The 26579-nt window shown below is 43.3% G+C and overlaps 1 protein-coding gene across 1 annotated transcript in view; it reads left to right on the plus strand.

Moving 5' to 3' along the window:
• The window catches only part of RARRES1 (retinoic acid receptor responder 1), a 41926-nt gene extending 16243 nt beyond the window's left edge, over positions 1-25683 (plus strand). The window contains exons 2-6 of the mRNA XM_027542614.1: positions 9120-9182; positions 11496-11679; positions 14604-14740; positions 25233-25295; positions 25374-25683. Of these exons, the coding sequence (XP_027398415.1) occupies positions 9120-9182; positions 11496-11679; positions 14604-14740; positions 25233-25295; positions 25374-25523 (597 nt within the window). The 3' untranslated portion in view covers positions 25524-25683. The remainder of the gene's footprint in view (positions 1-9119; positions 9183-11495; positions 11680-14603; positions 14741-25232; positions 25296-25373) is intronic.
• Positions 25684-26579: the final 896 nt, after the last annotated feature.

Raw genomic sequence — 26579 nt, forward strand, 5'->3', positions numbered from 1 at the left:
AATGTCAAATATCCAAAGATTACAAGATTACTGTTATTCACAAATACAGACATTTCAAGTTAGAGTTTAGAGCTTGTATATGTATAGGAAGATGCAGGAGTCTGGGCTCATTGAAATCATTCCTTTGATAGACACCTCAACTATTTAGGGCCAGTGTCCTGCTTTTCTCCTTCCTGAATCCCCCTCAGGGCTCACTGTAGGGGCTTTATGGCTGCAGTATTTTTTGTTTACTGATAGGTAGGCGACTCTCTTTGTCTACACCATTCATCCCCCTCCCTTGGGGAACTTGGAGAAGGGCTGATGTATCTTCTTCTGTCTTTGTTTTCTTCTCTTTAATTTGATTGCGTCAGGTCTTCGTTGCAGCCTGTGGGATCTAGTTCCCTGACCAGGGATCAAACCGCATGCCCCCTGCATTGGGAACACTGAGTCAGTCACTGGACTACCAGGGAAGTCTCTGTAAGTGTTCTTATGAGAGATACTGTTGCTGTGTGTGCAAATTTTTATTTAAAACATTTTCGTAAGTGGTATGCTGTGCATTTTCCTGTGTCTGCTGTTTTCACTTCCTGCCTTGAGGGTCTCTCTTAGTTGCTCTAAGTATGGCTAGTTGGCTACCTCTCCCCGCTGTAATCTGTGGTGGTTGTTCAGTTGCTAAGTTGTGTCCAGTTTTTATGACCCCATGGACTGCAGCATGCCAGGCTTCCCTGTCCTTCACTATCTCCTGGAGTTTGCTCAAACTCACGTCCATCGAGTCGGTGATGCCGCCCAACTAGCTCATCCTCTGTCTCCCCCTTCTCCTCCTTCCCTTCTGTGTAGCACCCCCATTCTACCTGCCTACCCCCCAGGGAGGCACAGCAGATCATCTCCAACTTCCCACCGCACACAGAATGCCTCAAGGAGCATCCTCCCATAAGTCCCCTGTTACAGTATCACCGTTTCTCTGGGATACACACCTGGAAGTAGTTATTGGATCATAAAAGCATGCATAATCTTGATTTGACTGAGTCATTCAGACTGCCCCCCAGCCGGGCTGCACCGGGCTACCTCCCACCAGCCATGAACCCCCAGCCCTGGCCAACAGGTTGGCCTTATGCACTTTCTCATTCATTGCCAATGTCACAGTTGCGCAGTGGTCCCTCCCTGCTTCTTTAGCTGCGTCTCATAATTACTCACTTGTGTTCAGGCCTTCAGAGCTCTGTTAACCCAGGTAAGACATGTGATATGCTTAGAGCCACACCCAGCACAGGCCCTAGAGGGTATATGTTATTGTTCTATAAATATAAGCATCCTTTAAATGATGGTAGATTTAATAACGTTGTCCTAACACAAACTGTGAATTCTAGTGATTATTTCTGACCTTGAATAATGTATTTGGCTGACCATGTTGGCCTGCGAGTTCACATCCACATCTGTCCACCATACACTTCCCTGCATTTCTGCCATCCCCACCTTGGTTCATCCCACATCCTTCCCTGTGGAATGTTTGCCAGCCACTCACAGTCATCCTGCTTCCCAGATGGCACAGATGGTAAAGAATCTGCTTTACAACGTGGCAGGTTTGATCCCTGGGTCAGGAAGGTCCCCTGGAGAACGGAATGGCTATCCAGTATTCTTGCCTGGGAAATCTCATGGACAGAGGAGCCTGGTGAGCTACAACCCGTGGGGTCTCAAAGAGTCAGACACGAATGAACATGTCCATACATACCATGATTCTGACATCCCCAAAGTTAATTCCTTCCTAACTTCAGAGTTCAGCTTAAATGTCACTTTTCTGGCCCCCAGACTAGATCACTTCTCCAGTTATCCTTTCATAGCTCCTAAGTCATCCATGACCACATAATCAGCTGTACCGTGAACTATTTGAAGTCCTTCTCCTGTGCCCTGACTGCCCTGAGGGCAGCTGTGACAGTCTCTTCCCTGTCCTCCTGCTCCCAGCCCTGTTTCACGTTAGGAACTCCTGGGGTGCATGTTGAACTACAGAGACCTCTTCATCACAGGATAGTTTAATCAGAGACAGCCAAGGGAATACACAGCCCTAAAGTGGCCTGAGGAGCGTGAGACACTTACCCCAGATGGCCCTGACTGGTCTTCCAAGGCTGCCACCTTATTATCTCTGGAGAACCAGCCACGTGGCCTCAGAGGAACTGGTGACTCAGAGGAAGGGAGCCGGGAGAGGGCTTTAGGGGAGATAAAGGGACTGAGTCTTGATAAATGATAAAGTACAACCACAAATATAAAAATCCTGTTTGGGACAAAATGTAGATGTTCTTGCTGATGTTCTTAAGAGTGCCTGATTAGCAAATCGGGAAGGAAAATTACTCTTCAAAAGGACAGCTCCATCCTGACTCAGCTCACAGCCTTGGTAACTCCAGGTGTTTCTTTCCCCGCAAAGAGTAGGTACTGATGCTGTAACTGGGAAGGGTTAATTTTGAATTTACTCTGGATCTGCTCTTGCGACTTTAACCTTTATTTTGCAGCTTTTATTGTTATAAGCATATATGGTGGTCTGCCTCAGGGAAGTAACCTGAGCCGCCCACCTGTGAAGGAAGTGAGGCAAAAACATGGCCCTGCCCGAGGCTTGCCATTCCAGGGCACATTTACAAGGATTGAATAGCTTTTTACTTTGTTTCCTCATCTCCCCCCGGCCCCCCATCTCTGATCCATAAAAGAACCTGCCAGCCAGGCCCCAAAAGATGGTTATTTTGAGATGCTAGCCTGCCATCTTCTCAGTCAGCCGGCTCCTGAATAAAATCCCTTCCTGATCCCAACACCTCGTCTAGGATTCACTGACTCATCTTATGGTGAGCAGAGCGAGCTTGGACTCTGTAACCGCTCCTCATTTAGCCTCCATGTGTTTTCAAAAAAAAATTACAGAGTTAAATAATATCTTAAGTACTCTATTTGAAATATGCACAATTATATCAAGGTTATAGCAGGCTTTTGTGAATTTCTGTGGATAGCAAACAAGTGTGTCCAGTTTATTAGTTATGGAAAGGTGGGTGGTCCTTAAGATTATTCTCAGTATTACCTTCCCGGGGGTATGACAGGAAATGCCACGGCTTCAACCACCACCTCCACTGAATCTCCTTTTATGACATCCAGCTGCTTCCTGGCCTTCTTCCATGTCCTGGAGCATGAAGGTGGTACCACCAACTCTGCTGACCTCTCCTCTTCTTAGCACCTGTGGTGCTGACCCCCAGATAGCAGCCTGAGGGGCATCCTGACTCCTGTGAAGGGGGCTGACCCCAGACCCCTGAGTGGAGGTGAAGGGCAGACTCCTAGGCCATGCGTGGAGCAGGTGGGAGGTCTACAGGGCTGGCGCAGCAAGCAGGTCAAGCCTTAGACCTGCCAGCACACGGAACTGCTGCCTCTGTGAGTCTCAGCTGTTGGTGTCCGCGTGGCTTAGGGGAGTGTTCTATGTGTTCTTCTAACTCAGGTCAGGTGTTGAGGAGACTTGGAGACAGATGTATGGGGCACCTTGTTCAGCTACCTTCATGCAGGTCCCATTTATACTCTTTAACGGTTCTCTGTGAGCTCCAGGCAGGAGAAAACCAAAGTAAAAAGAAATGGTTGTTTTTCAGTTGCTCAGTTGTGTCTGACTCTTCGTGACCCCATGAACTGCAGCACTGCAGGCTTCCCTGTCCTTCACTATCTCCCAGAGTTTGCTCAAACTATTGTCCATTGAGTTGATGATGCCATCCAACCATCTCATCCTCTGTAGTCCCCTTTTCTTCCTGCCCTCGATCTTTCCCAGCATCAGGGTCTTTTCCAGTGAGTCAGCTCTTTGCATCAGGTGGCCAAAGTATTGTAGCATCAGATTCAGCATCAGTCCTTCCAGTGAATATTCAGGACTGATTTCCTTTGGGATGGACTGGTTGGATCTCCTTGCAGTCCAAGGGACTCTCAAGAGTCTTCTCCGACACCACAGTTTGAAAACATCAATTCTTTGCCGCTCAGCCTTCTTTATGGTCCAACTTTTCCATACATGACTTCTGGAAAAACCAAACCTTTGACTATAGACCTTTGTTGGCAAAGTAATGTCTCCACTTTTTAATACAGTGTCTAGGTTTGTCATAGCTTTTCTTCCAAGGAGCCAGTGTCTTAGTTTCATGGCTGCAGTCACCATCTGCAGTGATTTTGGAGTCCAAGAAAATAAAATCTTGTCACTGTTTCCATTTTTTTCCCCTACCTATTTGTCATGAAGTGATGGGACTGGCTGCCATAATCTTAGTTTTTTGAATGTTGAGTTTTAAGCCATCTTTTTCACTCTCCTCTTTCACTTTCATCAAGAAGCTCTTTAGATCCTCTTTGCTTTCTGCCATAAGCATGGTGTCATCTGCGTATCTCAGGTTATTGATATTTCTCCGGCAATCTTGATTCCAGCTTGTGCTTCATTCAGCCCAGCATTTCGCATGATGTACTCTGCATATAAGTTAAATAAGCACGGTGACAATATACAGCCTTGCTCGTTCTCTGCAAGCTCCAGACAGGAGAAAACCAAAGTAAAAACAAGCTGTTGTTTTTCAGTCGCTTGGTCATGGCTGACTGTGTCACCCCATGAACCGTAGCACACTAGGCTGATGTTTGAAGCGGTCTGTTGTTCCATATCCGGTTCTAACTGTTACTTCTTGACCTGCATGCAGCTTTCTCAGGAAGCAGGTAAGGTGGTCGGGTATTCCCATCTCTGTTAAGAATTTTCCACAGTTTGTCGTGATCCACACAGTCAAAGGCTTTACCATAGTCAATAAAGCAGAAGTAGATGTTTTTCTGGAATTCCCTTGCCTTTTCTATGATCCAACAGATGTTGGCAATTTGATCTCTGGTTCCTCTGCCTTGTCTAAACCCAGCTTGTACATCTGGATGTTCTCAGTTCACATACTGTTGAAGACTAGCTTGAAGGATTTTGAGCATTACCTTGCTAGCATGTGAAATGAGTGCAGTTGTGGGGTAGTTTACACATTCTTTGGGATTGGAATGAAAACTGACCTTTCCCGGTCCTGTGGCCAATGCTGAGTTTTCCAAATTTGCTGGCATATTGAGTGCAGCACAAGCTAAATGGAGTCTGGATCTCAGCCTTCCATAGTCTCATCCTTGGGCCAGACCCTACTTCCCAGCACAGTTCTAGCTCTCCCTGATGTGATTTTTTTCGGTTAATTTTTATTGGAGTATAGTTGATTTACAATGTTGTGTTAGCTTCTGCCATATAGCACAGAAAATCAGTTATACATATGCATATATCCACTCTTTTTAAACTTCCTTTCTCCTGTAGGTGATTATAGAGTATTGGGAAGAATTCCATGTGCTGCACAGTAGGTTCTTATTAGTTATATATAGTAGTATGAATACGTCAGTCTCAGTCTCCCAGATTATCCCTCTCTCCTCATGTGCCCTTTGGTGACCATAAGCTTGTTGTCTACATCTGTGACTATTTCTGTTTTGTAAATAGGTTCATTTTGATCATTTTTTAGATTCCACATACAAGCAATATCGTATGATATTTGTTTTTCCCTGACTTACTTCACTCAGTATGGCGATCTCTAGGTCCATCCCCGTTGCAGTGAATGATAGTATTTCCTTCTGTTCATGGCTGAGTAGTAGTCCACTGTGTGTATGTGCCACGTCTTCCCCATTCCTCTGTTGATGGACATTGAGGTCGCTTTGTAAACAGTGCTGCAGTGAACACTGAGGTGCAGGTATTTTTCAGATTAGGGTTTTCTCTGGGTATATGCCCAGTAGTGGGATTGCTGGGTCATATGGTAGTTCTGTTTTTGGTTTTTATAGGAATCCCTATACTGTTCTCCATAGTGGCTGCACCAGTTTATATTCCCACCAACATTTACAGGTGGGTTTCCTTTTCTCCATACCCTCTCCAGCATTTATTGTTTGTAGACTTTTTGATGATGGCCATTCCGACCAGTGTGAGGTGAACACTCATTTGCGTGTCTCTAATAATTAACAACATTGAGCATCTTTTCATGTGCTTTTTGGCCATCTGTATGTCTTCTTTGGAGAAATGTCTATTTAGATCTTCTGCCCAGTTTTTGGTTGAGCTGTTTGTTTTTTTTGATATTGAGCTATATGAGCTGCTTGTGCATTTTGAAGATTAATTCTTTTAATTCTGTGTGGGCTTTTCGAGCTGTGGCATGTGGGCTCAGTAGCTGCAGTGCATAGGCTTAGTTGCTCCACAGCATGTGGGATCCCAGTTTCCCGACCAGCAATTGAACGCTTGTCCCCTGCCCTGGAAGGTGGATTCCTAACCACTGGACCACCAGGGAAGGTACCTGTAGTGTAGTTTCAGATCAGGGAGCCTGATTCCTCCAGCTCCATTTTTCTTTCTCAGGATTGCTTTGCTATTCAAGGTCATTTGTGTTTCCCTACAAATTACAAAAATTTTTGTTCTATGAAAAATGCCATTGGTAATTGATAGGGATTGCATTGATGCAGTTGTGATTAGGATAGTTTCCTTATTTTTTTGATCTTTCATTGTTAGTGTGTAGAAATGCAAGATTTCTGTGTATTGTATACTGCAGCTTTTCGGGGAGGGATGGTGTGCCACCGTATGTGACTTGTAGGATCTTAGTTCCCCAACCAGGGATTGAACCTGGGCCCTCTGCAGTGAAGGCACAAATCCCTACCACTGGACCGTCAGAGAATTTCCATGTATCCTGAAACTTTACCAAATTCACTGATGAGCTCTAGTCATTTTCTGGTGGCGTCTTTAGGATTTTCTGTGTATAGTATCATGTCATCCACAAACAGTGACAGTTTTACTTCTTTTCCAATTTGTATTCCTCTAATTTTTTTCTTCTCAGATTGCTGTGGCTAGGACTTCCAAAACTATGTTGAATAAATGTGGCGAGAGTGGACAGCTTTGTCTTGTTCCTGATCTTAGAGGAAATGCTTTTAGCTTTTCGCTATTGAGTATGATGTTAGCTGTGGGTTTGAACAGGTTTTAATAACAATACAAATAGTGAGCACTGGACTTTTACCCTGACCAAGGCACCATCTAAACTCTGTCGCGCTTTACTCTGCACAACAGCCGGAGCGCTGCAATATGTTTACTTTACTGGGGTTCCCACATACTTTGGGATCAAGTTCCAAGTCCTCTTTACAAAAAATGCTTTCGTGACCTTGCGCCAACATCCCCAGACAGCCTTTTCCCTAGCTTTGCAGCCTTCCCTGAAACGCCAGCCCCTGCCCTCCCTTCCCACTTCTTTGCCTGGCTCCCCTTTGCTCTAGAAAGCCTCCCTAGAGCAAGCGCCCAGCATACATGCCGCTCTGGCCGCATAGGAGAGCTGCACTGCGTGGCTGTTGATGTACCCTTTCCACACAGGGCGCAAGTTTCCAGTCAGGCTGGACAGGATGTTTAATTTCCTTGTATCTCCCTGGTGCCTGGCATACCAGGTGGCCAACAGTGAATGGCTGAGAAGACAGACACGTGTGTATGAATTTTGTAATTTGTATGAATATCTAATGAAATCAGTGTTTCAGCTTCCACCAGAACTTGTTTCGAGATTGAAAATGAGCCCTAAGCAAACAGCTCTCATGCATGGGCTCTGGGTGCCCCTTGACCCCCAGCAATATCTATACATCCACACATTTAAATATTCCTTATATAAACAATTGCCATAGAATCCTCACTCTCCATTCTCCAGTTTCCCAGAATTTATTTTTTTTTAAACTCTGTGATAGAAATGGATGATATCTTGTCTACTTAAAATAACCATGCTTGGTTTTTGTGTTCCTGGGCTGAAGTTCACAGGAAACGGAGGGAATTCCCTGGTTGTCCAGTGGTTAAGACTCTGCTTCCACTGCAGGGGGACCTGAGTTCGATCCCTGGTTGGGGAACTAAGATCCCGTGCGGCTGTGTTTCCGCCTCACCCCCACCTCCCACGAAAGGGAAATGGCTGTTTCCTGAATAACTTAACACTGTGTGGAATAACTTCAGCTCCGGGTGGCAGAAGCTCCTTTTCTTCTCTAGAAAACATTCCTTTTACTGAATGATCATTGTGCTCTTTAAAAAAAAATGATGGCCAATAACAAAGTTCTTCTGAACAGTCTAATGGTCTTCAGTGATATGGACATGTATTCTCTAAAGCTCTGCATTGGAATCAGTTCAAAGGTTTAAAAAGGCTAAATATGCATTTCCAAAGTTTAGAAGCATGCCTACTCGTGAAAGCTCCAAAGTGGAGACCATGATTGCCGTGGTAACTCACCCTGCCCCAGGCTCAGCCCATCACAGAGCTCTCCCACCTCAGGCCTCTCGTGTAGATCCACTCTGCGCACCCTGCGTCTGGGTGCTGCTTCCGCACTGTCCCTTTGACCTCAGCTGAGGGCTCCTCCCCCAGACGCCTTCCTTAACTACCACTGTCTCTTCACTTACCACCATCTGAAAACCCATCATTTATTACTGGGTGCATCTTTGTCGCCGGATCCTGTTTTCAACTGTAAGTGGCAGGAGGGGGAGCTGCTGAGGCCCGGTGCCCAGCACAGGGCATGGAGGGGCACCGATGGTTGGGGAAGGAAGGAACCCTCTCCTCAACCCTGTGTGCTCACATCTGTTTCTCATCTAGCTGCTCCCACAAAGCCAACTTCTAGTGTCAGGACCAGTTTCCCCCTCTCAACCTTCCTGTTTGTAAGCAGCTGTCAAATCAGCAAGCAGAGTGGCATAACCAGACCAAAATTTGAGATCTTTTCTCCTGGTTAAAAAAAAAAAATCGATTTTATTCAGGTGTAAGTGCTACAGCTTCCACTTGCACGTCATGTTATCCCAAGGAGTAAGCGGTTGTTGTTGTTCCGTTGCTGAGTCTTGTCTGACTGTTCGTGATTCCATGGACTGCAGCACGCCAGGCTTCCCTGTCCTTCACCTCTCCCGGAGCTTGCTCAAACTCGTGTCCATTGAGTTGGTGATGCCATCCAACCATCTCGTCCTCTGTTGTCTCCTTCTCCTCCTGCCTTCAATCTTTCCCAGCATCAGGGACTTTATCAATCAGTTGACTTTTTGCATCAGGTGGCCAAATATTGAAGCTTCAACTTCATAATCAGTCCTTCCAATGAATATTCAGGTTTGATTTCCATTAACAGAACTTGCACTTGGCTAAAATTCCATTTCTGTGTTTCAGGTTAATCAGAAGAAGGAATATAAATTTGACCTGGTGTTTACCACAGAATTCTACAGTGCAGAGGTAAGCTGCCATGGTTCGTGAAGTGTCCCATTAGCAACTTTTATGGATTTTTTTTTTAACTGAGAATCTTAATATTGGATTGGCCAAGAAGTTCATTTGGAGTTTTCCATAATAGATGAACAGACTTTTTGATCAAACCTGTATATAGAGGCCTGGAGATTTACCTGTGTGTGTGTGTTTTCCCGTCATGCTTCATTTTCTATTTGTTCTCAAGAATCGAAGACTAGAGCTTGGCAGGACAACTTCATGACCTTAAACAGGGTTGCTTTTAACAGTCCACACAGCCATCTTTGTCGTTAGGCAAGTGTTTCGCACCCTAGCATCTGCTGCCCCTCCCTCACATCTCAGAATCCCTGGAGTGACTCACTTCTAAATGTCAGCCTGCTCTTTTCCTGTCAGCTGGTGACATTTCTCGTTAGTGGACTGGCGTAGCAGGAGACCATCTCCGGGAGCTGCCCTGAACAGAGGTATTCTGTAACCCAGAGCAGCCTGTCACGCCGCAGGCACCTTCAGCCTCTCCAGTTGTGACCCAGCAGGCCATGATTCTCCAAGTTTCCTTTCCTCTGCTGTCAAGAAGAGAGTAAACAGGAGATTCAGACAGAAATCAGAGCTGGATGAACTTCCCAGGGCTGGGCCGAGCTGGGAGGCATCAACCAGAACCTGGGTGGAGGGAGCAGCCAAATCCCTCTATGTGGCTCTGAGTCAGGGCAGCAAGGGTGGGCAGGCAGCACCAAGGTGTCTCAGGGAGGCAGCGCTTCAGAGAAGGCAGGGCCCCTCCAGTGGAGGCTTCTGGAAGAAAGCTTCGCAGTATTCAGAGCTGACCAGACAACAGTACACCAACTTTGCTTATTAACCTAAGAATTAACATTTTCTTAAAGCATAAGGAGGGTGCTTTTGGTTTCTGTGTTGCCAGTGGAGGTGTTCAGTTAAAGCGAAAGGGAAAATGACTACTAGATTATTTTGACCTGCTGTGCTTCTCTGAAGGGCATGGGGAGCTGATGAGGGGCTGAGGAGAGTTCTTTCATCTTCAGGCAACTGCTTTGATTCTGTGGGGCCAACTGGGTGGAGGGGGAGAAAAATAAAAGAGGACAACACCCATTTCGTTTCTGCTGCCTTGGAAATAGCTTTGACATCAAGAGCCCACGTGCCAGCCCTGTCTTTTGCCCTTGATAAGCCTCTTCTGGAATGCTCCCTTCACCATTTCGCTGCATGGCACTGATGATTAGGAAAGCCTATTGCAGTTTTTGTGGGGTTTTGGGCTTTAGTTCTAGGAGGGGGAGCTTATTAGGTAAATCTAATCTTGATTACAATTTGTTTGTGGGCTTTTTTTTTTCTGGTTGTTTTAACTGGGACTCTGCCCAGTTCAAATGACTGTAAAAGGGAAAAGAACTTGGTCAACTGACCAAGTTGTTACAGGAGTTAACTCGGGCCATGAACTTCCTCAAATCAAAGACCCAGTGGATGGTTTGAATGAACATACATTTTTCTGGGAAGCAGTTCCTTGGCTTTTATTGTTAGATTAAGGAATCAGTGACCTAAAAGAGTAAAGAACTGTCCCAGAAATGAGTCGTGCACTTGACGTCTACTTAAAGCATCCAGCTACCCAGCTCCACGTGTCTCTGGGGGAGATCCCAGAACACTCAGTGTGTCCAGGTTTCAATGTGAGTATAAGCCGACAGCCCTCAGTCACGTGGGTAGTTGGAGCAGCACCACTGGGGTGGTTTGTGCTTCTCCTTCTTCCAGATTAGATCTTGGGGCTCTCACAGAGCTAGGGCCCCAGCATCAGATACAGCTCAGGTCCTGGCTGACCACTTACCTACTAGCTGTGACACATGGAGGAGGTTCCTCTTTAAACGTGAGTCTTAATCTGTAAAATTGGAGTAGGAGGACCAAATTCATCTGGCAGCATGATGGTATTGTCACTTGTGTTCATGGAGATCAGCTTCCTCTTGGTCAAAGTTTGCAAGCTTGAGCTCCAACTGAGCATTACATTGGTCCCAGAGAGCAAAGTACCTGTCCTAGAGTTTTGAGTTGAGCAGCACTCACAGCTGTCAGTGAGTATTTCTTTGGAAAAGGCCCAGCCTTCTTTCCTAAGGGCACCATCAGAAAGCAGGAATTTAAAAGACAGCAAAGGCGAAGATTGTTGTGTTCAGTGTGAGCCCCAAAACCACACTCTACAAAGCAGACCATTACATATGCAGGCCAGGGCATACCTGCCATGTACAGGGAGCTCCCCGGTCTTGTGTTTGTATGTTGGGGTGGGTGCGAAGTGATGAGGAACCATCCTTTTTAATTCCAAAATCTTTATTTCAGGAAGGTGAGAAACGTCTGGGAAAATGTTCTGCTCAAGTATTTTTCAGGAATGAGAAACCCAGACCAGCCGTTAATGTGACATGTACTCAGCTCGTTAAGAAGGAGAGGAGACAGGAAGAGGATTACCAGCTCTACAAGCTCATGAAGCAACTTAAAAGCCCCTTGAATGCAGTCAGCATTCCTGGTATATACCCATCTCTGGAATTTCTATATTCAGGAATGAGTGTCATTACTAAATCTCAAGAAGAATGATTATCTGAAAATTTATTTCCCAAATGGCACTTTAATGACAGAAGGTGGTTTACCTCATTATTTAAACAAAATTCAGAAGTATCCTTTTCTGGTTCTTCTCCTCCAGTACAAGATAGTGACTCCATCAGGAACTATCTGTGCCTGCCCACTTCCACCCCAGACATGGGCAGGGCAAGAGCTCGACTCCAAAAGAGGTGGAGGTCTTTGTAACAGGACCCACACACAGAAGTGCAGTTTTCAGGGTTGAGTCCAGGAGCCAAGGAGACGTTTCTAGAGGTTTCTGGTGGTGGCTTTGGGAACTTAAAGTGATGAGACCCCATCAAGGGCCTTGGCTATGCCCAGCATCGCGTTCTGCACCAGGGCTGGGCGAGCCGACTGTCTCGGGGCCTTGCTGGGAGGCTGTAGTGGAGTCGAGCTGATCTCATTTTATCCAGAGCTAATAATGGGCAGTGGTGCCGTCTCTTCTGAGAAATGAACCTTGCCTCTCCAGTGACTCAGCTGAAGTGAAGCAGAGCGCATTTGCTCTGGTACTCAGAGACTCAGCACTTACTGGCAAATCCAATTTCCAAAACTGCAAAGTCATCTCTGCACCTGCACTTAGGCATTAGACTTGACATCTGACCACCACAGTGCTCCCTGTGTCACTCTCTCAGCCTGCTCATTTGCCCGGAGGCTGTGAGAGGCCCGTTTCAGCGTGGAGGCCCTGCGGTCCCCATTCATTACTGCGTATGTGTCCCTCCATTACAGGGGCCGAGTGTTCTGACAGACCTGGAGGTAGGATCCTGCTCTTTGTGCTTCTCAAATGCAGAGCTTGGATCGTTCTCATTATAGGTCTCTGACAACTTGGATTAAATCCTGTTCCAAAGAATCAGAATCTCATACTGTAGTAGAATTTGCTTATATTTAACTGCCTGCAATAAGGGGGCCACTGACTAATGCTTACAATCTAGTTTTTTAGGGATTGATCCCCTGCTTGGCTAAGTGCAAATGGGAAGAAAAGGGGGCTTCCCAAGTGGCGCTAGTGGTAAAGAACCCACCTGCCAATGCAGGAGACATAAGAGACGCAGGTTCGACCCTTGGGTCAGGAAGATCCCCTGGAGAAGGAAATGGCAACCCACTCCAGGCTTCTTGCCTGGAGAATCCCATGGACAGAAGAGCCTGGTGGGCTACAGTCCCTAGGGTCTGTAGTCCCAGGCGAGAGTACTGGAGTGGGTTGCCATTGCCTTCTCCACGTGTTGCTATGAAGATTCAAATAATTTAATAGAGTGCACGTTTTCATCAATGAAATCTACAAGTTCTCTTGTCACTTTAAATTCAGCAGAGACATTTAATGGTGCTATTTATAGCCTGTATATATAAAATTATCTACTTATAACTGAAAAGGTTTGGTTTTGGATAAAGTGAATCAAAATCCATGTTGGAGAAGGCAATTCAACTCTCAGCAGATCCCATTATTTAATTAACCCAGGGTTTTTGACTGTTGAGCAGTTTTCTCTACAATTGGTGAGTGAGAAGATCTAATCCATTTTATGATATCCTTGCTCTGCACTGTTTTTCCCCTAAAAAGTAATTGTCTAGTTTTCATTATGAGTAAAACTTTCACCTTTTCTGATAAGTTCATAAACTTCCTATAGCTGAGCCCAATATGTTACATATAAAAGACTGGGGAATAACCAGCTAAAGTCCAAAGTGACTCTGCATCGATGCTAATGAATTCACGCTGGACACAAATTCGGTTGCTCTCACTATTCGCAGTATTTTGTATAACTGATTTTTCTTCTGTGGTTAATTTATCTCGAGATTTAAACCCAGAGTGGCACTGTAAGAGGAAGGAAGTCTGTCACTCTGTCTCACATGCGTGTGTGCGCACACACACACACACAAGAATTCAAGGCTTAGCTCAAATCTCATCTCTGTGACATTTTCCCCAACTTCTTCAGCCCAAAGAAATCTCCCCGTTCCCTGTGCCCTCCTCTCCTCTCTAATCTTCCCTCTCTTAAGAAAGGTGTCAGCTGCCTTTCTACACTGTCAACAAGAGGAGGTAGGGTCTCTCTCTCTATTGCCCACAGCACCCAGGCAATCAGTGAATGCCTTCTGAGCTGATACTGTTGTAAATCAATCAAGTTCTACCAACACAGAGCAGAATTTATGCAAAAGATTATTTTACCAAGAAGGGTTCATTTCCTAAGTGAGCTGTTAGTATTCCTCACATATTAAATTATTATTGGGCTTTAATACAGACCAGGAATCTCTCTTTCAAACTACATAAAGGATGGTCCATGAACAGCTCATAAATAACTTGCTAAAATTAGAGTTCCTAAAAGTCACAAAAGATAATTAGTCATTGTTTCCCTACCTATCCCAGTATCTGATATTAAGTAATTTAAAAAAAAATAAATGCTGAATTTAAAAGATTACAGTTCCAAAAACAATACCACAGGAAAAACCCACTTGATTTTTTTCATTTGGTCAAAAAAAGTGACAGATGCTGCCACTGATTGGCTTTAACGCCTAGGATCAGAGAAGGACAAAGACATTCGCTAGATTGGTAAAGACCAGCACACTCACTGTAGAACCAAAGTAGAAAGTGATGTGGAGAATATAATGATAGATATTCCCATCTAATTAAGAGATTGAGGATTTTTAGATTAATCATTACAGCTCTTAGTGTGCATTTATGTAATACAGCAAGTAGCCCTTAAACTGTTTTATAGTAGCTTTACTTACCAGGCAAGCTGAAGCTTGTAAACCTCTATACACTGTAGACACAGATACGAGTCCTGTTTGACTACTGAAACTTCTAAACTTTTGTCCTATAAATGTCTTAACATGAATGCACTTTTTTTGTTCCTTCAGACAGTCATGGATATATTGCTCCATCTCTGAGACCCATCTGGGACCTAGCTTTTCTGGGCAGCTCTTATGTGATGTGGCAGAAGTCAACACCGTTTCTACACTACTACATGTCACAGATTAGCAGTGTCAAGCAGTGGGTAAGAAAAACAAAAAATTAACTTGTAACCCAAGGGGTACAACCAGTGCAATGTTCTTAGAAAAAATTAATATGAATTTCTAGATTTGTGGCAAGAGTTTTAACTGCATTTCATTCACTCAATAAATCTGTGAATGTCAGGTACTGTTTGGGGAACTGAGGATATAGCAATGAACAAAAGACTCAAATGTAGCTATCTGTATTGGGACTAATTCTAGTGAGAGAAGATAGTGAACTGATAAATAAGAAAATGTGTATCAAATGGTGATAAGGGCTATGGAGAAAAATAAAGTAGGGAGAAGGGAATGTGGGGCATTGAGAGAATTATACTTTGGTCTAAAGTAAGGCCCCTCTAATTTGAGCAGAGGTCCAAGAGAAGTGAGAGCGAGCCATGCCTCCAGATGAGACGGGGTTTCAGGCAGAGGGACCCGAGGCAGCAGTGTGGCTGATGGGCTGGATGAGTCCACACAAGGCCTGGGAGGCCATCAGAAGGACCTTGTCATTTACTTACTATAGGACTTTTTAGCAGAAGAGTGACAATCTGACTTTCAGATTGGATCATTTTGGCTGCTGTGTTGAGAACAGACTAGACAGACAAGGGTGGAAGCCGGCAGAACAAGAGAGTATTGCAGTGACCTAGGCAAAGTCTGCTGGTAACTTGCACCAGGGCGGCAGCTGTGGAGGTGGTGAGAAGCGTTTGGATTTTGAAGACGGACTAACAGTATTTGCTTATGGGCTGAATGTGGAATGTACGACAGTGAGAAAAGTTGAGGATGATTCTTAGATTTGGCGTGAATAACGGGAAGGCTACTTTTCATTTACAGAGGAACAGACTTGGGTAGAAATTAGCTTGATTTGGGGCATTCTAAATTCCAAACAGAGAATTTGGATAGTCCTCTGAACGTAAGAGTCTGAAGTTCAGGGGAGAGGTCTGGGTTGGTGTCAACAGCAACGTGGCTGTTTAGTCGCTCAGTTGTGTCTGATTCTGCGACCCCATGGACTGGAGCACACCGAAAGAAAAGACTCAGCCTGAGTCTTGCTCAAGCATGAGTCTTGTTTGAGCTTGCTCAAACTCATGTTCTCATCTTCAGATGGTGAAGGACAGGGAAGCCTGGCGTGCTGCAGTCCATGGGGTCGCAGAATCAGACACAACTGAGCGACGAAACAGCAACGTTGCTGTTGACACCAACCCAGACCTCTCCCCTGAACTTCAGACTCTTACGTTCAGAGGACTGTCCAAATTCTCTATTTGGAATTTGGAATGCCCCAAATCAAGCTAATTTCTACCCAAACTTGTACCCAAATTTATAACCCTGGTGCAAGTTACCAGCAGACTTTGCCTAGACTTTGACTAGATGGAACTTTGTTGGCAAAGTAATGTCTCTGCTTTTTAATATGCTGTCTAGGTTTGTCATAGCTTTTCTTCCCAGGAGCCAGTGTCTTTTAATTTCATGGCTACAGTCACCATCTGCAGTGATTTTGGAGCCTTAGAAAATAAAGTCTGTCACTGTTTCCATTGTTTCTCTATTTGCCATGAAGTGATGGGACCAAATGCCATGATTTTCATTTTTTGAATGTTAAGTTTTAAGTTAATTTTTCCACTTTCCTTTTTCACCTTCATCAAGAGGCTCTTTAGTTCCTCTTCACTTTCCTCCATAAGACTGGTATCATCTGTGTATCTGAGGTTGTTGATATTTCTCTCAGCAATCTTGATTCCAGCTTGTGCTTCATTCATCCCAACATTTCGATGTACTCTGCATATAAGTTACATAAGCAGGGTGACAAGATACAGCCTTGACGTACTCCTTTCCCAATTTGGAACCAGTCCATTGTTCCATGTCTGGTTCTAACTGTTGCTTCTTGGCCTGCATACAGATTTCTCAGGAGGCAGGTAAGGTGGTCTGGTATTTCCATCTTGTTAAGAATTTTCCAGTTTGTTGTTGTGATCCACATAAAAACTTCAGCGTAGTCAGTGAAGCAGTAGTAGATGTTTTTCTGAAATCCTCTTGCTTTTTCTATGATGCAGTGAATGTTGGCGATTTGATTTCTTGGTCCTCTGCCTTTTCTAAATCCAGCTTGAACATCTGGAAGTTCTCGGTTCATGTACTGTTGAAGCCTGGCTTGGAGAATTTTGAGCATTACTTTGCTAGCCTGTGAAGTGAGGGCAATTGTGAGGTAGTTTGAACATTCTTTGGCATTGTCCTTCTTTGATATTGGAATGAAAACTGACCTTTTCCAGTCCTGTGGCCACTGCTGAGTTTTCCAAATTTGCTGGCATACTGAGGGCAGCATTTTAACACCATCATCTTTTAGGATCTGAAATAGCTCAACTGGAATTCCATCACCTCCACTAGCTTTGTTTGTAGTGATGCTTCCTAAGGCCCACTTGACTTCACATTCCAGGATGTCAGGCTCTAGGTGAGCGATCACACCATCGTGATTATCTGGGTCGTGAAGATCTTTTTTTTTGTATAGTTCTGTGTATTCTTGCCACCTCTTCTTAATATCTGCTTCTGTTAGGTCCATACCATTTCATTCCTTTATTGTGCCCATCTTTGCATGAACTATTCCCTTGGTATCTCGAATTTTCTTGAAGAGATCTCTAGTCTCCTATTGTTTTCCTCTATTTCTTTGCATTGTTCACTTAGGATGCCTTTCTTATCTCTCCTTGCTATTCTTTGGAACTCTGCATTCAGATGGATGTATCTTTCCTTTTCTCATTTGTCTTTTGCTTCTCTTCTTTTCTCAGCTATTTGTAAGGCCTCCTCAGGCAACTCTTTTGCCTTTTTGCATTTCTTTTTCTTGGGGATGGTTTTGATCACTGCCTCCTGTACAGTGTTATGAACCTCCATCCATAGTTCTTCATGCACTCTGTCTAGCAGGTCTAATCCCTTGAATCTATTTGCCACTTGTACTGTATAATCATAAGGATTTGATGTAGGTCATATCTGAATGGCCTAGTAGTTTTCCCTACTTTCTTCAATTGAAGTCTGAATTTTACAATAAGAAGTTTATGATCTGAGCCACAGTCAGCTCCCGGTTTTGTTTTTGCTGACTGTATAGAGCTTCTTCATCTTTGGCTGCAAAGAATATAATCAGTCTGATTTCGGTATTGACCATCTGGTGATGTCCATGTGTAGAGTCTTCTTGTGTTGTTGGAAGAGGGTGTTTCCTATGACCAGTGCGTTCTCTTGGCAACACTGTTAGCCTTTGCCCTGCTTCATTTTATACTTCAAGGCCAAACACAACACAGAAGGCTTTTAAAGCCACAAGAGTGGATGAGATCAGAAAATGGATGTAGACAAAGGTCATGTAAGGACTGAGTCCTGGAACACTTCTAACTTTAGAAGTTGGAGACAATAGGAAATAAAGTCTTTCAAGGATGAGGGCTGATTGTTTCAAATTTTCCTGGGAAGTCAAGGAAGATGAGGACCAAGAATTGGCCATTTGATATAGGCAGTTGGCAAGCTTATCAAGAGTTGTCTCACTGGCACAGTGTGGGTGAAATCTTGACTGGAGCAGGGTAAGGAAAGAATGGGAATGGAAATGGACACTCCTTGTCTCAAGGAATTTAGCTATAAAGGGGAATTTTTTAAAAAAGAGACTGGTACTGGAGGGTGGGTCACATGGGTTTTCTGTTGTATTTTCAGGTGGGGAGGTTTAGCAACATATTTGTATGTTGATGAGAAAAATCCAGTAGAGAGGGGTGAAGGAGAACTGTAGGGAAGAGAAGGAAGACTTGATGGAGTTAGTATCTTTGGAGAGATATAGAGAGGATAAGGTCAATCCAGGAGAAGACCTTGGTCAAGGGCACAGGGTTCACCTGGAGAAATGCAGACAGGTGTGGCACAGATGCTGCTGGGAGGGCTGATGTCATGTGGCAGCTTGTGGAAGTTCTATTCTGTCTCTTCTCAGTGAAAAATGAGGGAAAGTCACCAGCTGAGAGCAAGGATGAGACAGGAGGTGATGGGGTGTGTGTGTGTGTTTGTGGGGGTTGAGGGGGAGTTGTGGATTTGAGCATCACACAGCTCTGCAGGCCCTAGGTCTGTGGTCATGAACTGAAAGTAGGGCCAGTCTTCCTCAGCTGGTTGGGTGTTCTCTGGTGGCTCAGATGGTAAAGAATCTGCCTGTGATGCAAGAGATCCGGGTTTGATCCCTGAGGAAGAAATGGCAACCACTCCAGTATTCTTGCCTGGAGAATCCCATGGACAGAGGAGCGTGGTGGGCTACAGTCCTTGGGTTCGCAGAGTTGGATACAACTGAACGATTACTGGGTGTGGACATGGAGAAGGCTGAGGTGAGGTTTTCTCAGCCAATTATGATGTGCAGGAAGCAGAGGGGCATTTCCAGAGTAAACAATATCAACTATTCTGCAAGAGGCAACTGAGCCAACTTTAAGTACAGATTTCTAAAAATCATTTTCTTCTCGGGTGGGTGAAGCAGTGGATTCGCTGTGGATTGCTCAGTGAGTATCTTCTGAGGACAAGGATTTGCCCAGCATCCAGTCAGCATTATTAATGCCAGTAAGAGCTTGGTGTGCCTTTCAAAGGTCACTTGTAAAGTGGACAACTGTTTGAAATGTATTTTCTTTACTTATTGAAATGAACACATTTCTTTCCCCTATAGAGCACTTTTTAATAGAGATGACCATTTAACTGAGAGTTGTTACATTAGGGGTCTGGATACAGCACTAAATCTTTCGTTAGGTCACTTTCTCTCATTTATCAAGACAGTCATATCCTCAACACAAGACTTTAACTGAGAAGTTAGGGGAAATTTTTTGTTTAGTGTAGAAAATGGTGTCAAAGTAATATAAATAATTTTAATGAGTGTCAGAGGAAAACTCAATAGGAAGAGAGTAACAGAGACAAAACAGAAAAATTAGTGTCTTTTAATGGCAGTGTTTTCCATTTTTTGCATTTGTGTATCTCACATCACCAAAGTCACCACCAGTTTTTGCTGTGGTTCAAAAACAGCAGCTCCATTTCTGGCTCATTCTAGCCAGTCTTGATGTCTATCATCTGTCCCTCAATATCCTTTAACCAGCCTACAAAGTGGGAAAGTGGGGACAAATATAACTGTAGGGTTAGGGAGATCAAACACAGGGGGAGAATGGTCACTGAGTAGTTTTAGATTTTTACTCTGTGGTATTTTAGATAAATAATAATTGAATGTGCAACTGCTCGCTGGGTCACCTGAGGCAAATCACTTCTCTTAGGACTATGAAATGAAGATTAACAAACTTATTTAGATTTATGTTAGCTTCAATACTGAAGCAACTTGGAAATTTGGTTTAAGGTTGATAGCGTTTCAGATTGTTGTTGCTTTATTGAGTTATGTCTGACTCTTTTGTGACTCCATGGACTGTACCCTGCCAGGTGCCTCTGTCCATGGAATTCTCCAGGGAAGAATACTGGAGTGAGTTGCCATTAATTTCTCTAGGGGAATCTTCCTAACCCAGGGATTGAACTCATGTCTCTTGCATTGGCAGGTGGATTCTTTACCACTGAGTCACCTGGGAAGTCCACATTTCAGATCAGAGCTATCTTATTTTTACAGGCAGTCTCCCATCCAAGTACTAACTGGGCAAGACACTTGTTAGCTTAGCTTCCAAGATTAGAGTTCTCTTAAAGAAAAGTATGCACTAACCCTCATAGATTTTCAAATTCTATTCGGTAGCCACTAAAGATTTTTGTGATCTTTCAGAAAAAAAAACAAAACAAAACCAGCAAGAAGCAAAACAAGCAACATTTTTTTTTTTAAAAGTCACCAAGATCAGAAAGTCTCGGGACTGTCCCTAGGAGACTATAGCCAGGAAGGCAGGGCTGACAAAGCCAAGACAGAGAAGCAAGGAGTGACTGGAGGGGCCCCGTGGCCCAAGGTAGCTCAGGAAACTACAAGGGTTATAGTTTTACTGAAAGCTTTCTGGGTGGGAATTACTATCTGTACACTCAGGGATGAACTCACCTTTTAATCCAATTGTGTAAGGAAGTGCAGCTTTAGAAACTCACAGCCTCAAGCAAACACAGCCTGAGAGAAAGTGGGCTAAGAAAGCCGAACTACAAATATAAGACCCATCTTCCTGGCAGTTACTGCCTTACAACTGAAGAACAGATGTCATTCTCAGACCATGAGGACCAAACCAAGGGCAGTGGAAATATCTGTTGACCAGGGAGAAAAAAAAAGATACAGACCTACTGACATCCTTAGCTATACTTTTCTCAATTCACATTAAAGGCTGTTACTTTTCTAGCATTGTTCCAAATGATATTAGTACTAGCTATTGTCGGCACCTCAAACTACCTAACCAGTAGCAGTCAGTCAGTCAGTACAGGTCTTCACCCTAACTAGAGGCCCCCATTGGCCAACAACAGTATATTACAGAAACCATCTTACTTACCTTTTTTATTCCGCTAAGAAAACCACTATTGACCTAAATGTAAAACATGACACCATAAAATTCCTTGAAAAGAATGCAGGCAAAACATCCTCTGATAAAAGTTGTAGCAAAAATTTCTTCAGTCAGTCTCCCAAGGCAACAGAAATAAAAGCAAAAATAAACAATTGGGACCTAATCAAACTTAAAAGCTTTGCATAGCAAAGGAAACCATAAACAAAATGACAACCTATGGAATGGGAGAAAATATTTGCAAATAATGCAACTGACAAGGGCTTCATTTCTAAAATGTACAAACAGTTCATATAACTCAATATAAAAAAAAAAAAAAAACAGACCCCCAAAATATAAGCAAAAGAGGTAAATAGACATTTCTCCAAGGAGGACATGCAGATGGCCAACAGGCACATGAAGAGACGCTCAATCAGTTCAGTCGCTCAGTCGTGTCCCACTCTTTGCGACCCCATGAATCACAGCACGCCAGGCCTCCCTGTCCATCACCAACTCCCAGAGTTCACTCAAATTCATGTCCATCGAGTTGGTGATGCCATCCAGCCATCTCATCCTCTGTTGTCCCCTCTTCCTCCTGACCCCAATCCCTCCCAGCATCAGGGTCTTTTCCAATGAGTCAACTCTTCACATGAGGTGGCCAAAGTACTGGAGTTTCAGCTTCAGCATCAGTCCTTCCAATGAACACCCAGGACTGATCTTGCTAGTTTATTACAGAAATGCAAATTAAAACTACAGTGAGAAACCACCACACACTTCTCAGAATGGCCATCACATTTCAAATGTCTACAAATAGAAATTCTGGAGATTTAGAGAAAAGGAAACCTCCTAAAACTGTTGGTGGGAATGTAAGTTGATTCAGCCACTATGGAAAACAGTATGGAGGTTCCTTAGAAAACTAAGGAATAGAAAACTAAAAATAGAATTACCATATGATCCAGCAGTTCCACCCCTGGACATATATCCTGAGAAAACCATCATCCAAAAAGATACTCATGCTCACAGCAGCATTATTTACAATATAGCCAAGACATGGAAGCAACCTAAAATGTCCATCAACAGATGAATAGATAAAGAGGATGTAGTATAGATACACAGTATTAGTCATAAAAAAGAAATGAAATTGTGCCATTGGCAGCTTCATGGATGGACCCAGAGATTATCATACTAAGTGAAGTCAGTCAAATACCATACAATATCACTTATATGACGAATCTAAAATATGATACAAATGAACTTATTTATGAAACAGAAAGACTCACATAGAAAACAAACTTATGGTTACCAAAGGGGAAAGGGGTAGGAGAGGGGTAAATTAGCAGATACAAACTATATATAAAATAACCAACAAGGACCTACTGCAACATAGGAAGAAGAATATGTATATCCATGTATAACTGAGTCACCTGGCTATACACAGAAACTAGCAACACTGTAAATGAACTACACTCAATTAAAAAAGTTTTCATAGCATATACTAATAACCTAAGCCTGCTGCTAAGTCGCTTCAGTCGTGTCCGACTCTGTGCAACCCCATAGACGGCAGCCCACCAGGCTCCCCCGTCCCTGGGATTCTCCAGGCAAGAACACTGGAGTGGGTTGCCATTTCCTTCTCCAATGCATGAAAGTGAAAAGTGAAAGTGAAGTCGCTCAGTCGTGTCCAACTCTTGGCGACCCCATGGACTGAAGCCTTCCAGGCTCCTCCGTCCATGGGATTTTCCAGGCAAGAGTGCTGGAGTGGGGTGCCATTGCCTTCAACCTAAGCCTACCTATTCTCTACTAAAACCACCCTGGTTCTGCCAGGGATCATTCCTTTTTTAGAGGTGAGCAGGGCAGTAGCGGGTAGGGTGGGTCATGAGTAAGGAAACCAAACACTTCAGTCTGTCTCTAGGAAGATTACGGTGCTGAATTATCAGAAAATGTGACAGTAGGTCATCAGTTTGGACTAAGGTTTTGACATATGTGATTTCAACAAAACTAAGGGATTATTTCTGAATAATATTAAAAATGATGGCTTCCTGGCAGACAGAGCCCTAGGTATGGGCAGTGCACCCTGGATACTTTGCCAGGTTCATGGATGTGCCTTGTCTGGGCTGCAGTTCTTTAATAAGCCTAATTTCAATCACTTTATTTAATTAAATGTAGAGAGTGTCCAAGCATTACAATAACCCAAATTTTTGTTTGGATTATTAACTGGATTAATTGGAATGCCATTGTTTATTTCAGGCCTTTTCCCGTTTTGCCATAAATCTGGAGATTGCCACTTTCCTTCAGAAATGCTATTTTCAAAAACAAAGAGGCACTGCCCTGAAAACATACATATAAGACCAGTTTTTTTTTTAAATTAATTTATTTAAATTGGAGGCTAATTACTTTACGGTATTGTAGTGGTTTTTGCCATACACTGACATGAATCAGCCATGGGTGTACATGTGTTCTGTGATTGATCCAGGCCCACTCTTTTTCCCTTATCCCTCCCTCCCTTTCTCGACCTGATGGAAATTTCATGGCTTGTAAAAAATCTTCATCCTGAACCCCCCAGACCAATTTTTTTAGCTGTAGAAATATATGGTAAACAGATCTCGAGAAATCGTGCAGGCAGCACAGAAGTCTGAGACAAGAATTACGCAGCACAGCAGCCAGCTGTGTCAATAGAGCCCAAGGTCAAGATCGCCACCAAATGAGTCAAACAGGCTAACTCCAACCCCAAAGCCAGCAATGCCCAACTGACAACTGGGGCCTCCAGAAGCTGTTCCTTTGTAGAAAAGAGACTCTACATGTTCTCTTAGGAATTCTCTGACTGTGCAGTCTGTCTTTTGGATATGTGCTTTTACCATTCATGGGTATGCTGCGAGGCAGAAGGCAAACCTACCCAATGATGAAAAGCATCACAGAAAAGCAGTCAATTTGTGATTGATCCAGGCCCACTTTTTTTACCTTATCCCTCCCTCCCTTTCTCCACCTGATGGAAATTTCATGGCTTGTAAAAAATCTTCAACAGTTTAAGCAAAGGGAAGACAGAATGTAGTATCAAGCCCTTTTTGTTTTTGCTTTTTCATATTCTTAAATAGTCTCAACGAAAGCCTGGTGGATTAAAATCACAATCCAAATTAGTTTAAATATTTCTTCCCTTTTTTTTTTTTTTAACTAAAGGGATAAGCTCTTTTGTAGCCCAAGCAGTTACTGTCAAAATACAGGAAATTGATTTAGTCACTCATAACATTTATAAAAATCAAATGACTAAAAGAGATGTGGGAGACTGCCTGCTTACCTGGAAAATGTGCTGATTTTAGAAGCAGTGTGGTAAAACATGAAGGATGTGGGTGATGGAGTCCATAGATTTATCTGGGTTTGAATCCCCATTTATCACCTACTAGCTGTAACCTCACGTTACCTTCCCTATAAAACTAGGGCTTACCTGGTTGCTCAGATGGTAAAGAATCTGCTTGCAAAGCAGGAGACCCAGGTTTGATCCCTGGGTTGGGAAGATCCTCTGGAGAAAGGAACGGCAACCCACTCCAGGACTCTTACCTGGAAAACCCCATGGACAGAGGAGCCTGGTGGGCTACAGTCCATGGGGTTGCAAAGAGTCGGACACTACTGAGTGACTACCACTACCATAATACATATTCTTGCAGGATGGGAGAATTCCATGAGAAAATGTATGAAATAAATGCCTAGCACAGTACTTGGCCACAGTGGCCTTCGAGAAATCCTGGTTGCCCTGCCCTTGTCTTAACTGCCTGGCATAGCAGGTCTACATATCAGCTTGAGGTGCATATATGAGTATCAACAGATTCTCCCTATCCTCATAGACCTTAGTCTCCATGAAAACCTGTAAGTATTAGAGAGAAAAAGTGATAGAAAGATCTTACTAGATTTTCCTGACTTGGTGGCAAAACAGTAAGAATCCATGACTTCTACATCTTGATGTAGGATAGCACCAAAGGAGATGAGGCTAGACTCAAAGAGGTGGCAGGTGATTCAAGGCACCCATTGAAGAAGTTATGTAAGACGAGCCTTCCAAATTCTGAGCTAATATAAACCTATCCTATCTGTTGCACTAAATCTTTTTTTCTTCTTCCAGAAAACAAATGATGATGCAATTGATTTTGATTATACTGTTCTACTCCATGAATTCTCAACACAGGTAAAACATAATGGTACATAGAATCGCTTAAACCAGAAGTTTTGGCAGATCATAATCTTTAGAACTCTTGTTCCCCAGGAAATTATCCCCTGCCGTATTCACTTGGTCTGGTACCCCAGCAAACCACTGAAAGTGAAGTACCACTGCCAAGAGCGACAGACACCAGAAGAGGCCTCTGGAACTGAAGAAGGATCGGCTGTGGCACTGACGGAGCTTAGTAATTTCTGAAAAGCAAGAAAAACCTGTCTATACCACATTCTAAACAAAATGACTGTACTCTGCATTAAATAGCCTAAATCATTATTCTAGTAAAACAGCCAAGTATAAGGCAAGCTAATAATTTAGGAAAGCCTGTGATTACAAATAAATATTCAAACATTAAAATATATTGGGATTTTTATTTCTTGATGGGTATGGTTTAGTTTTTAACTCTGGGAATAGGTGCATACTGAACTCTGCTCGGTGACCCCACAGGTTCCTCAGGGTTTCAGCCCCGAAGTATAAAATCTAGTTAATTAGTATATACCACAGCCGGACTAATAAGTATTTATAACAAAACTGATGGTCGCATCTCTAAATCTGCATTTCTCAGTAGTTTTAACATATTGCAGGCAACTAACGTGTACTGTTAAATTGCTTCTATCTAGTATGTAAAGACATGGACTCTTACAAAAGAAAAGAGGAATTATACTATTGTTTTTTAGCAGGTACAGTTTATGTACTGCTCCATTTAAAACCCCAACCCTTTGCATTCATCTTCTCAACATCCACTGGATTTAAGAATGATAAGTTTTCCAAAGCATTGGAAACAGTCATTTAAAGAAAACATCAGATCCCCAACATACATGATAATGCAGAGAAGATACTTTAAGATTTCAAATGCAGAGAAAATACTTTAAGATTTCAAACAATCTAGTGATAGATAAAGTAGTAAGCTCCTCTAACTGGTTTCCTAAATATTTACCAAAAAAAAAAAGTGCCAAGAGCATTGCGAGCACATTCAGTGTCCTGTGATTTCTAAACTTTCAGTGTCATGTTAAGAAAGGGGTTTCATCTTTCTTGTCTCAACTGTCTAAGTCCTCTCATCCTTGTAAAGGCATTTTTAAGTAGTGAGATTAGACTCACAAATGTAACCTTTAATCCAACCAGGTAAGGAATCTAAGGTAACCTTTTAACAGATTTCAGGGACTTCAGTGTGGCTCACTGTGATTGCAAAAGGCAGTGGGGCGAGGTCTGTGTGTGGACTTCCCTATGGCTCAGATGGTAAAGAATCTGCCTGCAATG

This window comes from Bos indicus x Bos taurus, chromosome 1 (genome assembly GCF_003369695.1).
Source record: "Bos indicus x Bos taurus breed Angus x Brahman F1 hybrid chromosome 1, Bos_hybrid_MaternalHap_v2.0, whole genome shotgun sequence".
Classification (NCBI taxonomy): domain Eukaryota; kingdom Metazoa; phylum Chordata; class Mammalia; order Artiodactyla; family Bovidae; genus Bos; species Bos indicus x Bos taurus.